The following is a 16,572-nucleotide window of genomic DNA, read 5'->3' on the forward strand; positions in this document are numbered from 1 at the left end:
TGCCTTGGTGAAGGGATGAAAACATTAGAAATTTCCCGAAAACTTAAGCGTGATCATCGTAGTGTTAAGAGATTTGTGGCTGTATCTGAGCACAGATGTGTTTGTGCTGATAAAGGCATAATGAGGAAGATTTCTGCCAGGCAAGTTCATTGGATTAAGAGAGCAGCTGCTAAAAAGCCATTACAAACCAGCAAACAGTTATTTGAAACTGCTGGTGCCTCTGGAGTCCCTCGAACCTCAAGGTGTAGGCTCCTTCAAAGGCTTGCTGTGGTGCATAAACCTACTATTCGGCCACCCTTAAACAGTGTTCACAAGCAGAAACGGTTGCAGTGGGCCCAGACATACATGAAGACTAATTTCCAAACAGTCTTGTTTACTGATAAGCGTTGAGCAACCCTGGATGGTCCAGATGGATGGAGTAGTGGATGGTTAGTGGTGGATGGTACCATGTCCCAACAAGGCTGCGATGTCAGCAAGGAGGTGGAGGAGTCATGTTTTGGGCCGGAATCATGGAGAAACAGCTGGTAGGGTCCTTTAAGGTTCCTGAAGGTGTGAAAATGACCTCTGCAAAGTATATAGAGTTTCTGACTGACAACTTTCCTCCATGGTATAAAAAGCAGAAACGTGCCTTCAGGAGCAAAATCATCTTCATGCTGACAATGCCCCATCTCATGCTGCAAAGAATCTGAGTCATTGGCTGCTATGGGCATAAAAGGAGATAAACTCATGGTGTGGCCACCATCTTCCCCTGACCTCAACCCTATAGAGAAGCTTTGGAGTATCATCAAGCAAAAGATCTATGAGGGTGGGAGGCAGTTCACATCAAAACAGCAGCTCTGGGAGGCTATTCTGACTTCATGCAAAGAAATACAAGCAGAAACTCTCCAAAAACGCACAAGTTCAATGGATGCAAAAATTGTGAAGGTGACATCAAAGAAGGGCTCCTATGGTAACATGTAACTTGGCCTGTTAGGATGTTTTGGCGTTAAATAGCTTTTTTGTTCAGTGAATGTGACCTAATGCTGCAAATTCCAGAAATGAGCATTTTCAGTTCTTTAAAACATATCAAATGTTTAGAAATTCTACTGTGCCTAATAATTTGGAACAGTGCATTGTGAGTTTTTATTCATTTTGGAGATTATACTGTTATCATTGGGAGGTTTCTTCAATAAAATTCGATGTATACTTTAACGGGTGATGACTTTTATTAGACTGACTGTGATTTGCACTGACCATTTAGGAAAATCCGAGAAAAATGTCAGTTGCATAATAATTTGGAACATAGTGTAGTGAATCAGAAGAACTATACTACATTTCTAGTTTAAGGCATTTTCCAATATTATTATTGTTATACTTTCTACATATTGGGATAGGATCTTGGAGATGGGAAATACCCCTTTAAATGATTAGATGGTTAAACAGAATGTTGATCCTGTTAGTGGCAGGTGCTGGCTGTATAACACCTCTCCTGAGACGTCTCCAGAACACCTACACTTTACATCAGGAAGGGGTAAGTGGTGACAGAATGGGGTAGCTATTCTGCACCCATCATGTCTGACCAGATAGAACCCTATATTTGCTGTGCATTGTGCTGTGCCATTGACTAGTAACACACTCTGCAGTTTTCGGTGACTACTTTGATCTCCGCTCTCTTTTGAAGACCAACGTCAAAGTCCTCTACTATAAGGCTTTGGTGCATCACCAAAACTTCCACAGCCACATTTTCTCGACTGAACATGGCTGGTGAAACTCGTCTGTCCCTCTATCCCCTGGGCTTCTATGCTGGGTGTGATCGTAATATGTGTTTTTCACTTAAATAAAATAATAACTAAAATATATATTATTTTTTTTTTTTAGCCAAAGAACATTGCCCACTTTTGGGAACTTGGAGGAGGGACATCGCTGCTGGATTTAATTCCAATTCCTATTACTAGTGAGAATGTCCGGTAGGTGGACAACATTATCTGCCATTTATTTGCAGGACCCTCCTGCATTTTTATTTTGATCAGTTTTTCTATCACCAAACAGCCGCAAAAGTGTTTCCCTTAGCAAGCCGATATTTCAGTAGGTGCGTTTAGTATTTAGCCCTTTCCTCACACAGGACATACGAGTACGTCCTATTTCAGGTCCCTATGGGAGCAGCAGGCTCAGGAGCTAAGCTCGCCCCACACATGGCAGATGCCGGCTGTATTATACAGCCGGCGTCTGCCTCTATTAGCAGCAGCCGTAGTAGGTGCCGTTCTATGCTGTTAATCCCATAAATGCCACTGTCAATCTCTTGACAGTCTGAGGACACACCATTTCGGATGTCTATCGTCCTCCCTCCCCCACCCCACATAAAATTTAAAAATAAAGTAATAAAAATAAATAAATAAATACTTTTGGTATCATCTTGTCCGTAACGACCTGATCTGTCAAAGTGTGAAATTTATTTAAGCCGTGCTGTAAAAGCTGTAAAGCAAGTCGAAAGGCTGAAAAGTTTTTTTATATTTTTTAGTTGCCTCAGAAATGCAATAAAAAGCGATCAAAACATCTACCCCCCCCCCCAAAATGACACCGATAACTTTTACATTTCTAAATTAATAAATATTTCTAAAATATTTTCATCAATTAAATTAAAGAAAAAAACCATACGTTTACTATCACCTTAATCATAGTGACCTGGAGAATCCTGTTTTTAAAACATAAGGAACTCCATGAATGCAAAAGCCAAGAAATGATGGCGGAATTGCATTTTTATTTTCACCAGTTCACCGAACTATTTTTTTCCATGGCTTTCCGTACATTATATGATAAAGCAAATGGTGTCATTAAAAAGTACAACTCATCAAGCAAATAATAGGCTGTCAAGGAAACAATATATAAGTTATGGCTCTTGTTATGGAAGAAAAAAGGAGGAAAAAAGAAAAGCGCAAAAACGGAACATCGCCCTTTGTTAAAGGGATTTGGGTTGCTGTAAAACTACTTTGGGTGTATCACAAGTCAGTAAAGAAGCTCATCCTGTAGCCGCTCTCGGCAGCAGGCAATATATTGCTCCTAGATGTTTTATTAGATCATTTCTTTATTGCTTTTTATATCACTTTTATTTTATGTTAAAGGACCTTTTCTATAGTACTCGTCCTCGACCTGTCAAAGCCTAATGACCTGTGGCCCACAATGGACAGCCTCTTACAAGTCACCAGAAAACACGTGGATAAAATTGTCGCAGATATTGGGAAATCCAATCCCAAGGTGGCAAAAGAAATAACGCAGAACATTTGGAGGACGATTCCCAACAACCATCCTGTAGGTATCAAGAATGTGTCCATATTAATAAGGCGTATCCTCATCTCCTACATTTGTGGCATAACCACTGCATAGGCCATATACGTACAGTAGATGGGGGGCCGAGGAATGGGATTTATGTCTGTCTGGAGGCCGTCCGCTGTCAATGGAGAGGTGGTCGGCCTTCACATAGAAATGAACAGGAATTCAACCACCTCCCCACTGACCGTGACATGCGTCAGGGCCCCATTGTCTTAGCCGTATACACTTACCCTATGGATATGTCACAAATGGGCGAGAAAGTAGTAAGGATGTTGCAAATCATGTCATAGGACCCAGACCAGGGGCCACATCAGCAATCTGTGGCTGTCAGACAGGAGCCTTGTGAACAGCCCCAACCTGCCAGCATTGATTAGCCGGCCTGGCCTGACATCACAAGCATGTCACAGCATAACTCTGACATTTTGCCAGGCCAACTAATCAACAGAAGAGCCACGGATGCTCTCAGGTAAGACGAGGTTCCCAGGGCTACTGTTCAGTAGCAGCAGATTACTTTGTGAGATAGGAATATCACTTTGAGGATGAAATAATGTGTTATTCTTCCAAGTATTCATAGCATCCCACAAATCCATTGAATTGAAGAGTTGGTCAAGGATTTGAAAAATATGGTTGCGTTCTTCAAGAAACAGCACCACACCTGTCCACAGCTCATGAGTGGTATTGCAACTTTGCCCCATTCATTTCTGTGGAGCTGACCTGCAGTACCAGACACCTCCCAGGTGTGGCGCTGTTTTCTTGTAGAAAGCAGCCTTGTTTTTGTGCTAATCAGTTTACGCCCTGTGTTAATGTACCTACAGTTGTGCTGTAGTGTATGCTATTTTCCTATGAATCTTTCATTGTATTAAGATTTCTTATTTCTCTTCCAAACAGGACAGAGAATTGATCGACCCCTTCCCATTGCCTTTATTAATTATTGGAAGCAAGTATGATATCTTCCAGGTAAGAAATTGTGTTTTTTTATTTTACCAATAAGCAAGTCTGTTAAAGGGAACGTGACAGCTGATACATTCTGCCCGATCCAATAGCCGTATGTATCATGTATCAGGCCCTGGATATGATGTCAGCCAGGTATGTTTGACTCTGAAACACTGCGGGGACCGAGTCACATGGGAGACCAGTCGGACAGGGGGATCCCCTTTGATTTCTCCCTGCCCTCTCCCTTTAATGACAGGTCTCTCCCTATGCACCCAGACCTGTCACTTACTGGCAGCGGGCAGTTAGAGGGGGTTCCTGTTGGCAACTCCCGCCCCCTCTCTGTGAATGACAGGTCTCTCCCTATATACAGAGACCTGTCACTCACTGACAGTGGGTGGTTAGAGGCGGGTCCCCGGGTGGCCTCTCCCTGCCTTCTCCACTTGAGTGACAGGTCTCTCCCTATACACGCAGACCTGTTACTCACTGGCAGTGGTTGGTTAGAGGCGGGTCCTCATTGGCTTCTCTCCGCCCTCTCCACTTGAGTGACTGGTCTCTCCCTATACATGCAGATCTGTCACTCACTGGCAGTGGGCGGTTAGAGGCAGGTCCCCGGGTGGCCTCTCCCTGCCCTCTCCACTTGAGTGACAGGTCTCTCCCTATACACGCAGACCTGTTACTCATCCTCATTGGCTTCTCTCCGCCCTCTCCCCGTGAGTGACAGGTCTCTCCCTATACACGCAGACCTGTTACTCACTGGCAGTGGGCGGTTAGAGGCGCGTCCTCATTGGCTTCTCTCCGCCCTCTCCACTTGAGTGACAGGTCTCTCCCTATACATGCAGACCTGTCACTCACTGGCAGGGATGGTGAGACATAGGTCCCCGGTGGCTTTTGAAGTGGTTTTTTTTAGGACATATGGAGGTCATAGGGTAAATCTCCCATTTAGGGCCTCATCCTACATGCCACAGCACAGAAGCGCTAATATTCAGTTACTCTTGCTGTGGCAGACTGGAGCAGCCTATGAATTACTTAAACGGATATTTATTGAAATAGTCACCTTGCAAGTTCCTCTGATGTCCGCTCGGTGGCCCCGGCAGTCCCGTGAAATCATTACATCACTTGACTGCTGCAGCCTTTACTATTCCGTTAGAGCGGACGTTCACCCTGAGGGAGGACTGAAGGGCTGCAGCTGATCAGTGGCCAATGATCGGCTGCAGAGGTCAAGTGACAACAATTTTCTGTGACCGACGAAAGACAAAGCGCGGATATCGGAGGAGCAACACCACGCGGGGAGGCAAATATCGGTTTATGCTTTTTTGTTTTTTTTCTGGCCACTTTAACAGTTAAGAAGGGGTTATCCTTTAAGGTTGTTCCACAGACAAATGGCACACATTGCCACGTTTCTGGCTCAGACAGTCCTGGCAAATATCTTAAAGGGGGTGTCCAGTACTAGGACAACCCCTTCTTGAACTAAATGTTTGGCTCCAATAAAATAATAAAACCCATTCTCCCCTCCTGTGCCGGCGCCGTTCCCACGGTGTCAGCACTCACTCTCCCCGGGGCTCTCATGTGGTGTTGTGATCACCCAATCAGCTCTTAAATCTTCAGAATGTCAATTCTTTCACCTTTTTTTGCTGCAGATTTCATCCATACTAGTGAGTGGGGAAAAATCTGCACCAAAAATGCCTGTAAAAAAAAAAAAGCTTAAAAAATGCACCGTTTTTCTTACCAAGAAATGCAGAAATGGTGCAGGAATTTTTGCACAAAAAAACTTAGTGTGCATCTATTCCGATCAGTGGTCCGCACATGCCCACCAGAATAGAAATCATGATTTCCTGACTGATTCTTTGAAGCCGTCATTTATATTGAGGGTTTTATTTTAGTTACTGTTAATTGGTTACTAATTATTTTGTTTTATTGATTTCAGGATTTTGAGTCTGAAAAAAGGAAAATAATAAGTAAAACGCTCCGATTTCTATCCCATTACTTGGGAGCATCACTACTGGTTGGTATCCATCTTGGGATTTTAACATTTATGTTGATTCTTTATAGATTTGGCTCACAATATAAAAGCTGAACTGGTTTATTCTGCAAGTTCTCGATAAAAGAGATGAAATAAGAACTTTACAATCACTTAGAATAGTTTTCAGCTTCAGGGAGAAACCCTCCAGAGAGTCCTTATATACAGTGCATGGCTGGAATATATGGAAACTTGAAGGGTTATTCCTGAAATAGTAGCTTATCCCTTACCCCTTATTGAGAGGCATTCATGCCGAAAAACTGACAGAATTGCAATGATGGAACGGGCCCATAGAGCAGAATTTGTATTTCTTCAATTTGCATAGAATCAGGAAAAAGTATAAAACCAGATGCTGGCACAATGGAGACCTCGTGGGCCTTTATTATAAGGCTGCCTTATTCCTGCTCCATACACATATATGTTCAGTACACGCTTGTGCACGAGGCCATAAAGTCGTCGCTCTGCCAGGACATTTCTTCCTCTAGACCCCGATATTGAGGCTGTATCTTTGTTCTTTCTTACAGTTCACTGGTAAGGCCGAATCGCACAAAAGTGCGTTACGGTCATTTGTAAATCATTTGGCATTTGGACAAGACAAGAGGTAAGTCACTTACTGATGTACAGATATATAACTACTTGTTACCCAGCCCTATCTTAATCATCTGCAGCGACATGTGCTTTTAAGAAGTCGTTCACTACTTGGACAACTTCTTGTCACACCCCTCGCTTGGCCCCATAAAATAAAGCTTGCACTCGCCTCCTGTGCCGACGCCATTCCTGCGGTGTCGGCACTCACTCTCCCCAGTGTCGGCACTCACTCTCCCCAGGGCTTCGGTGCTGTTGTTGTGACATGTGACAACGACGGCCAATCAGCGCTGGCGTCACTGTCCCCGCCTCCTGTGGAACTGAGCATGAAGAGGAAGTCAGAGATCGGCTGCAGCCCGGACTTCCTCTTCATGTTCTACATGTCTGAAGATGGGGACAGTGATGCCAGTGCTGATTGGGCGTCGGTGTCACTTCTCACAACAACCACGAGAGTAACGGCACCGGTACGGGAGGTGAGTATAAACTTTATTGTTGTATGAGAACCAAACATTCTGATCAAGAAGGCGTTGTCTTAGACCTTTCCTTTAAAGATTATAAGTGATCTCTTCTTAATAGGATCGGTGGTAACTTACTGATCGGTGGGACCCACTCCGAACCAAAGAAGGGAAAGTAGCGGAGGTCTAGCACATCTACCTCCGCTCTATTTATTCTCTATAGGACTGCCAGAGATAACTGTACAGCACTTGGCGGTCTCCGGCGCTCCCGTAGACAATGAGAGGAGCGGTGATGCGCATGCTCGACCTCTGCTCCATTCAGACCAGTCCTTTCTGAGCCCTGTTCTCAGGATCGTTGCCCAGACCCCCAGCTATCAGTACACTGTTCTCCCTCCTATGGATGAGGATAACTTTCAGTCCGGAGTCGTCTTATCTGGACAGTCCACGACGATCAGATGTTATTCTGGAGGGGAAAGTTGCAATAGGAGCGTGTTTCTGTATGTGCGATTAGTCTCTTACCAATTAGGTTTATAATTATTAATCATTAATGAATGACCTTACTTGCATCACATTGTGACCCCATCTGCTCCTCTGTAACCTGCAGCAAGGTCACGTCTGTGGATCACAACAAGCCGCTCATCATCCCAGCTGGATCAGATTCCTTAAGTCAGATTGGTAAGATGTTTTTCATTCTTAAATCCTGGAATCTCGATTTGTGGTTTGTGTTCACATAATTTTAACCCCTTCCTGACATTCGCTGCATGTGTACAATGCATGTGAGGTGTGGGTATGCAAAGCGCCAGTCCCTGTTATTAACCTTTGAAATGTCAGTCTCTGACAGCGCCATGAATACGTGACATTTACGTGCGTATTGCCCTCCACTTTCACCCTGATGATGCCGATGGGTTGCCTTGGCAGTTGGCGGCCTCCTGAAAGCCCCCTTGGCTTCTGTGTTGGTACTCCTGTGAAGCCTGGTCACGGGCTGGGCTTCATAGGAGACTGCCGTTTTAGTTATATATTGCAATACAGGAGAATTGCTTTATATAAAACAATGAATCATATAATCAAAGATTCAAGTCCCTAAGGGAACTAAAAGTTTTTATACCCATGTATGTATAAAAAGAAATAAAGGCTTGTCAAATTGTCTTTGGAGCCGAAATGTTGTTTTTTGCAGACATGGCAAATTAAAAGTTTGCATATTTACACATACTGTGATATATACACAATATGTATATGTTACCCAGAGTGGCATCAGTAACAATGGTGATTCATCATCAACAGAAAAATGTAAAAGTCTACGAGTCTCAGCAAATGGCGACACAACTATTCCTTTTTTAACGATCCAATATTACGGTTGTTTGGTGTCGGACCCCCACCGAGCTGAAATTGGCGGTGCTGGTTGTCGGTCTCCCACCCATCCGATATTGACGACCAATGGAGCAACTCTTTAACCCTGCTGTTCTGTTAGGTCAAAAATGACCGTTTTTGAAATTCTATAATGTTATAAAAATGCAGCGTGTGATTCTGAGACTTGAGGCTCCCTGACTTTTCGTCATTAGGGGGGTACTCTCTGTGGGAATTTTTTTTTTTTTTAATTTTTGTTTACTTTATTTGGTACAATTTTTTTTACACTTGTACTGTTCGGTCAAAAATGACCGATAGGCCTTTATTCAGCTCTCCAGACAATTTTTGACAAAAATAAAGGTGCTATCACCTCATTTTGAACTATATATTGCATCTACTACTATTTATCAATGTATCTGACTACTTTTGGTCAGAACAGATTTACACATACCAACATTTTCAAGTTGCGATACAGCCGACGGATTCGCTTCCAGTATAGCTATGCACAATTTATTTCACTGGTTTTTATTGACCCTGCTGTTCATATAGATCTAGTTCCATTCAGTTGTCAACATTTCATATTGTAAATCATGATTTTCTGATTTTCCATGTGTTTGCTGGTTGTACAGTATTACACTGTACATAAATGTTAATTTATTTGATTCAAAAAATAAAAGTTTTTGATTTAATTTTTCATCTGATTATTGAAAACCATGTTCACATACAGTAAAACAATGCAACAGGTAATCAAATAACACTTGAATTAGGTACAAATCACAACTTTGTTAGGTCCGGTCAAAAATGACCGGGAACAGTATAAGTGTATAAAAAACAACGTTTTTTGCCATTTTATAGAGAAAAAAGCTTTTTTTTTGCCTTTGAAAAAAGTATATCTACATAATGTTTGATATTATTACTTATAGTTAACATTTAGATCAAGATTTTTTTTTTATCTGCAAAAATAATCAATTTTTACAAAAATCGAAAAAATACCATGTTCCCTTTTGGATATAAAAAAAATATAAAACAAGCTTTGTATTTATTTTTTTTTCTGGTATTTGAACAACCATCTTCACAAGCAATATAATAGTGCAAAAACTGTTTAAAAAAACCACTTAGATTAGCTAAAAATGATTATTTTATAAGGACGGTCAAAAATGACCGGGAACAGTACAAGTGTATGTGAAATCTAAACAGAACAGCAGGGTTAAATTTACCAATACTTTTATCTTACCTAGGAACCCCTCCTGCCTCTGACGGTGACCTGAGACAGGTTAGCGCCCGAACACCCATGGAGCTTTGGAAGAAGACGTATGAGAGAGCGTTTCCTCAAGAGGTAATGCAGTTGGAGCTCCAATAATTGCAACACCAAAGTTGGTGAAAATGATGACAAAAGAAACATTTTTTTTTTTTTACAAATTTGTAAAGAAAAAAAAAACAATTGTATTTGTATATTGTTTTCTGTTTTTTTTCTCTTTATGGAGTTTCCCATACCTTGTAACTAATTTACTGTATATTTTGTTTGACCGAAAAATAGAATTTTTTTCTTCATTTTTTAGCTCACTAAGGGAACATGAACCTGCAATCGTTTGATCACTTTTTCGACAAACTACAGTTTTGAGAATATAGTCAAAATGATGTTCTCCTATGAAGCCACTGGCTGGGCTACACAAGAGAACTAAATCGGCAGCCATGGGGACCTTCAGCATGCCCCTGCCTAGCATAACCACCCTGGCACCTCATGATCATGTTGCGAGGAGGCAATGGAAGGCAGTGCATGCATCGGCAGGGACGCCATTTAAATGCCGCCGTTAGTGATTAATAGCGGTATGGTTGTACGGCAGCGCTCAGAGCTCCCTCCGGTCACTGCTGTTACAGGCAGATGTTGGCTGTATAACTCAGCCAGAATGTCAGTGGTATGGGGTGGACTTGGCCCTATCATACATGTGGACCCACCTGACTTACTATTACATCATGCTTTCGGAAGGGCTTAAAAGCAGTCCTTTAACTGCATCCCATTGATTGCAATTTCATGTTCCCACTCCAGTTTTCTATTCTCTTTGTATATTTTGATTATTCGTCCTGTTCCCGAAATCAGATGTTTAGAATTTTTCCATGTACTTGAAACGCCCAGGGCTGGGGATGAGAAAAAGCCTTATAACGAAGCAGCAGAGCATCCACTTGTGTGGAAAGATCACCAATCTGATTACAACTTTACACTATAATAAAAGTAATTAGATTTATTGTGGGCCTAATTGTGCACAGCAATAAACCTCAGGTCACCGTGTCTATTTCAAGGCTAAAGGTACCTTCACACGAAGCGACGCTGCAGTGATAGCGACAACTATGCCGATCGCTGCAGCGTCGCTGTTTGATCGCTGGAGAGCTGTCACACAGACCGCTCTACAGCGACCAACTATGCCGAGGTCCCCGGGTAACCAGGGTAAACATCGGGTTGCTAAGCGCAGGGCCGCGCTTAGTAACCCGATGTTTACCCTGGTTACCAGCGTAAAAGTAAAAAAAACAAACAGTACATGCTCACCTGCGCGTCCCCCAGCCTCTGCTTCCTGACACTGACTGAGCTCCGGCCCTAACAGCACAGCGGTGACGTCACCGCTGTGCTTTCACTTTCACTTTAGGGCCGGCGCTCAGTCAGTGCAGGAAGCAGACGCTGGGAGACGCGCAGGTGAGCATGTACTGTTTGTTTTTTTTACTTTTACGCTGGTAACCAGGGTAAACATCGGGTTACTAAGCGCGGCCCTGCGCTTGGTAACCCGATGTTTACCCTGGTTACCAGTGTAAAACATCGCTGGTATCGTTGCTTTTGCTGTCAAACACAACGATACACGGCGATCGGACGACCAAATAAAGTTCTGAACTTTATTCAGCAACCAGCGACATCACAGCAGGATCCTGATCGCTGCTGCGTGTCAAACTAAACGATATCGCTAGCCAGGACGCTGCAACGTCACGGATCGCTAGCGATATCGTTACAAAGTCGTTTCGTGTGAAGGTACCTTAACTCGTATCAGCGTCCGAACTCTGCTGCTGGTGATATTTCAGCAAAGCAACGCTGACATATAGAAAATGCTTGTGAATAATTGCGATATGGTTTGTTACGCTGTGCTCGCATGTCCGTTTTCGCTCATCTGTTCTGTTTAAGGACCAGACAGACAGAATTAGTGATTCTGTGCATCAGGTCTGCAAACAGAAGTAGAGGAGCCCACGGATTATTATGGGGGGAAACTTGATGTCCGTTTTATAGATAGGAAGAAATGGTTCTGCATGCTGATCTTTTTTTTTTCTGTTCTACAAAAACAGGGCCCAGGCGGACCCCATAATAATGTAGCACCTCTACTTCCGTGTGCAGAACTGATGCTGGTCCTAAAACAGAATGTCCGATCGGACATGTGAACAGAGGCTTATTTGGGATGTAATATACAAATTACCGTATATACTCGTGTATAAGTTGACCCAAGTATACGCCGAGGCACCTAATTTTGCCACGAAAAACTGGTAAAACTTATTAACTCAAGTATAAGCTGGGTATGCATTGTCCCCTATTCCCTATTCTGGTATGCATGGTTCATCATCCCAATCCTTGTATGCATGGTTCCTTGTATGCATGGCTCCTTATTCCCATCCTTGTATGCGTGGCTCCTTATTCCCATCCTTGTATGCATGGCTCCTTATCCCCATCCTTGTATGCGTGGCTCCTTATCCCCATCCTTGTATGCATGGCTCCTTATTCCCATCCTTGTATGCGTGGCTCCTTATTCCCATCCTTGTATGCATGGCTCCTTATCCCCATCCTTATATGTATGGCCCCCATGAGAAAAGCATTACAAAATAAATCCTACTTACCTTCCCTGCACGCCCTCGCAGCATCTCGTTCTGGCTTCCAGCATCTCCTGCGGCCGGGCGATAACGTGTCCCCGCTCATTAAGGTAATGAATATTCACCTCTCTATGCCTATGGGAGTGGAGAGAGGTGAATATTCATTATCTTAATGAGCGGGGACACGTGATTGCTCAGCTGCAGGAGCTGCTGGCACTGGAGCGAGATGCTGCGAGGGCGCGCATGGAAGGTAAGTAGGATGTTTGTTTTTTTGTTACACTGGAAGCCGGCGGCTGCGGAAGCAACTGTGCACGCAGTAAGATAAATGAATATTCATTGCCAGTGCAGTGAATATTCATTTATCTTTAGCAGCGGGCACAAGCTTTAGCCGCAGCGTCCGGCTCCTGCCTCCTGTCACCCGCTGCTCCACCGCTCCCCCTACCCTGCTGTAAACTGGGACAATGACTCGAGGGGGCTTTTTCAGCACAAAAAAGTGCTGAAAAACTCGGCTTATACACGAGTATATACTGTAATTGTAAGTGACAGCTGAAATGATCAGGTACCTACAACACAATTCCCTGAACGCAGAGCACAACCCAAGCGATATGCCCTACCTATTGTCATCAGACCTACCAACCGCACCGTAAAGAGCGTTATAGAAGCCATAACTTATCAGTAACTTTTGCAGAGGGTTTATTATCCACGTACGTGATAAGACTCTGTATATAGAGGTCAATGACCCCGAGTTACCTGTACTACAGTGCATAGTGGATTTGACATAAAAAGCAGAATATTACATTCAGGTAAATTAGGAGATTCATTTATATGTCTTAAGTCCCCCATACACCTTCGCATAACGTAGACTAAACACTCTGATATTGACGGGTTCAGCCGACAGTCTAAACATCCCAACAGATGGTGTCAGGGGGACAAGGATTTGGCATGTTCGATTTCAGACTACCAATCCTTTTGTTCCCTTGAGATAAGCTGCCGCCATAGATGTCTGGCAGCGGCCTTCTCATACAGAACACAGGAGCATTTAGCAGAAGGAGCGTTCCTGTGTGCGGCTGAACGGTCGGCCTATATATGTAAAGTATATAGGGGGCATTACGATACAAACACACAGAGCCAGAGAAAGCCGAGTATGGCGCCTGGCTATTTCTAACATCCCATAGACAATGAATGAGTGGAGGTCGAGCATGCTCATCTCAGCTTCATTCTGGACGGGGCTCTGCAGATTATTATTATTATTATTTATTTATAAAGCACCATTGATTCCATGGTGCTGTACATGAGAAGGGGTTACATACAAGTTACAGATATCATTACAGTAAAAAAAAACCTAACAATGACAGACTGATACAGAGGGGCGAGGACCCTGCCCTTGCGGGCTTACATTCTGCAGGATTATGGGGAAGGAGACAGTAGGTTGGGGGTTGCAGGAGCTCCGGTGTTGGTGAGGCGGTAGCTCCGGTAGTGGTGAGGAGGCAGCGGGGTCAGTGCAGGCTGTAGGCTTTCCTGAAGAGATGAGTTTTCAGGTTCCGTCTGAAGGATCTGAATGTGGTGGATAACCACAGATCCGGATTCATGGGTTCAAGAGCCTTGATCTCGGGATCGCTGTATTCCTGAGTTCTAGAACCCTGATCTTGGGATTGCTGGGGCTCTGCAGAGCTGGGTTCCTGGGTTCTAGAGCCCTGATCTCAGGATCGCTGGGGCTCTGCAGAGTCAGATTCCTAGCTTCGGTTCCAGAGCCCTGACCTTGGGATTGCTGGGGTTCTGCAGAGCCGGATTCTTGGGCTCTAGAGCCCTGACCTCGAGATTGCTGGGGTTCTGCAGAGACGGATTATTGGGTTCTAGAGCCCTGACCTCGGAATTGCTGGGGTTCTGCAGACTCAGATTCCTAGGTTAGGTTCCAGTGCCCTGACCTTGGGATTGCTGGGGTTCTGCAGAGCCGGATTCCTGGTTTCTAGAGCCCAGATCCCAGGATTGCTGGGGTTCTGCAGAGCCGGATTCTTGGGCTCTAGAGCCCTGACCTCGAGATTGCTGGGGTTCTGCAGAGACGGATTATTAGGTTCTAGAGCCCTGACCTCGGAATTGCTGGGGTTATGCAGACTCAGATTCCTAGGTTCGGTTCCAGTGCCCTGACCTCGGGATTGCTGGGGCTCTGTAGAGCCGGATTCCTGGGTTCTAGAGCCCTGACCTCGGGATTGCTGGGGCTCTGCAGAGTCGGATTCCTAGCTTTGGTTCCAGAGCCCTGACCTTGGGATTGCTGGGGTTCTGCAGAGCCGGATTCCTGGTTTCTAGAACCCTGATCCCAGGATCGCTGGGGCACTGCTTGCTTCCCTATCACGTCAGTGGCGTCACATCTGCAGATATCCGCTAGCTCACATGCATGAGCTGCAGGTAAAACTCGCCTCTACTATTCATTAGCCATCACTGGCCCCACTCACCTGCTGATATAGATGTCAGCAGAATTAGATTACCCCCCTTAATTATTATTATAATATTTTTCTATCAAAATATAAAATAATTTTTACCCAAATAGTAAAAACACAACAATTATTATTTTTCATTTTCCCACCTCCCCCAAAAATGTAGTAAAAAGCAATAAAGAAATGCTGCCAATAAAAACTTATTCTCACCATGGAATAAAAATAAGTCTTCACACATTTATCAATGGAAAAAAAGAGAAAACACTATAGGTCTCAGAAAATGCTGACACAAACCAAAACTTTGTTGTTGTTTTCTTTTTTGTTTTGTTTTTTCTGAATTTCATGGAAAAAAATATTTTTTTATTATTATTTCACCACACTTGGAGTTTTTTCACCATTTTTCAGTACAATATGTGGTAAAAAGAACAATGTAATTCATAACTACAACAAAACAAGCCCTGCTACATCTATGGAAAGATGAATAAAAAAAAAGTTATGGCTCTTGATGGAAAAAGGGGAGGAAAAAAAACAGAAAAATGGAGAATCGCCTATTTGGGAAGGGGTTAATTAATTCTAAAATGTAAAATATGATCTTGTTGTCTTTTATTAGAATAAAAATGACTCCAAAGATATGAAGGACCCAACGAAAGACGCCCAATATGCGGAAAGGGAGGTTGATGCCACGCGAGCTGTGAAGGATCAGGTATGTGTGTGTCACTAGTAGACGTCTCCTGCTGGGTTACTGCAGGTCACATACTGGGATTTAACCAGCTGTTCTTTTTAGCGTCTGTGCCGGCTTATCAGCAATACTTTTGTTGTGTAATACCATACAAAGGTAAGTTATATGGCGAAGATAATTTCTGGAACACGGAGAAAGCTGTTTTTCTTCATCCCTTCCAAGTAATGTCACCTTGACCTAAGCGACATCTTATGTATCTGTCCTGACCTCATGACTAACATTGGTCTTGGTAGGGTGTGAGTGTTTTGGCGGCCAAACGTGCCGATATCGACAGTATAATATGTACCGACTCTTCCCTGACAGATAAGGATCTGGCATGTCTGATTTTGGACCGCTGATCCTTTTGTTCTCTGTGTCGCCCCCAGAGGATCTCTCATAGAGAACACAGGAACAAACGTCGCTCCTGTGTATGGAGGAGTTGGGAGAGATCGGACGTACCATCGTTCAACTGACAGCTATCTACTGTATGTGGCACCCCATCTCAAATATTGAATCATTTTCAGAAACAGAAAATTGAAGAAAAGTAGGCAGGCAATGACTTAAGGAGTTGTTCGCTTTTAGACAGTATTTTGCCCCGGCTGCAATTTATTACTATATAAATCTTCCTTGAGTCCACCGTCGAGCCTCCGCCACTGGTCCCGGTGTCTGGCATTGACTGCGGCACTGCAGAAAGTCAGGCTTTGCCCATGTAGATAGAGTTCACTAATTGGCTGCCACCCTGTTGAAATGGCGTCATCGCCTTAGCCAGCGCCGTACACCGGGAGCAGCGGCAGAGACTCGTCATTGGACCCAGAGAAGGTGAGCCAAGAAAAGTTTGTTATGTTTAAACAAACTGAAGCCGGGGTAGAATATCGTCTGAAAGGGAACAACCCCTTTAATCTAAATGACTGCACACCACTAAAATAAAGTATCATGAAAGAGAAA

At 43.7% G+C, this 16,572-nt stretch overlaps 1 protein-coding gene across 2 annotated transcripts in view; it reads left to right on the forward strand.

Moving 5' to 3' along the window:
* Positions 1 to 16,572, forward strand: part of DYNC2LI1 (dynein cytoplasmic 2 light intermediate chain 1) — a 36,961-nt gene that overhangs the window by 9,910 nt on the left and 10,479 nt on the right. For both annotated transcript variants that reach the window (XM_077282390.1, XM_077282391.1), the window contains exons 5-12: positions 1,858 to 1,946; positions 3,099 to 3,285; positions 4,195 to 4,263; positions 6,164 to 6,241; positions 6,781 to 6,857; positions 7,901 to 7,971; positions 9,879 to 9,976; positions 15,520 to 15,612. In XM_077282390.1, the coding sequence (XP_077138505.1) occupies positions 1,858 to 1,946; positions 3,099 to 3,285; positions 4,195 to 4,263; positions 6,164 to 6,241; positions 6,781 to 6,857; positions 7,901 to 7,971; positions 9,879 to 9,976; positions 15,520 to 15,612 (762 nt within the window). The remainder of the gene's footprint in view (positions 1 to 1,857; positions 1,947 to 3,098; positions 3,286 to 4,194; positions 4,264 to 6,163; positions 6,242 to 6,780; positions 6,858 to 7,900; positions 7,972 to 9,878; positions 9,977 to 15,519; positions 15,613 to 16,572) is intronic.

The sequence above is a fragment of the Ranitomeya variabilis genome, chromosome 2 (genome assembly GCF_051348905.1).
Source record: "Ranitomeya variabilis isolate aRanVar5 chromosome 2, aRanVar5.hap1, whole genome shotgun sequence".
Classification (NCBI taxonomy): Eukaryota; Metazoa; Chordata; class Amphibia; order Anura; family Dendrobatidae; genus Ranitomeya; species Ranitomeya variabilis.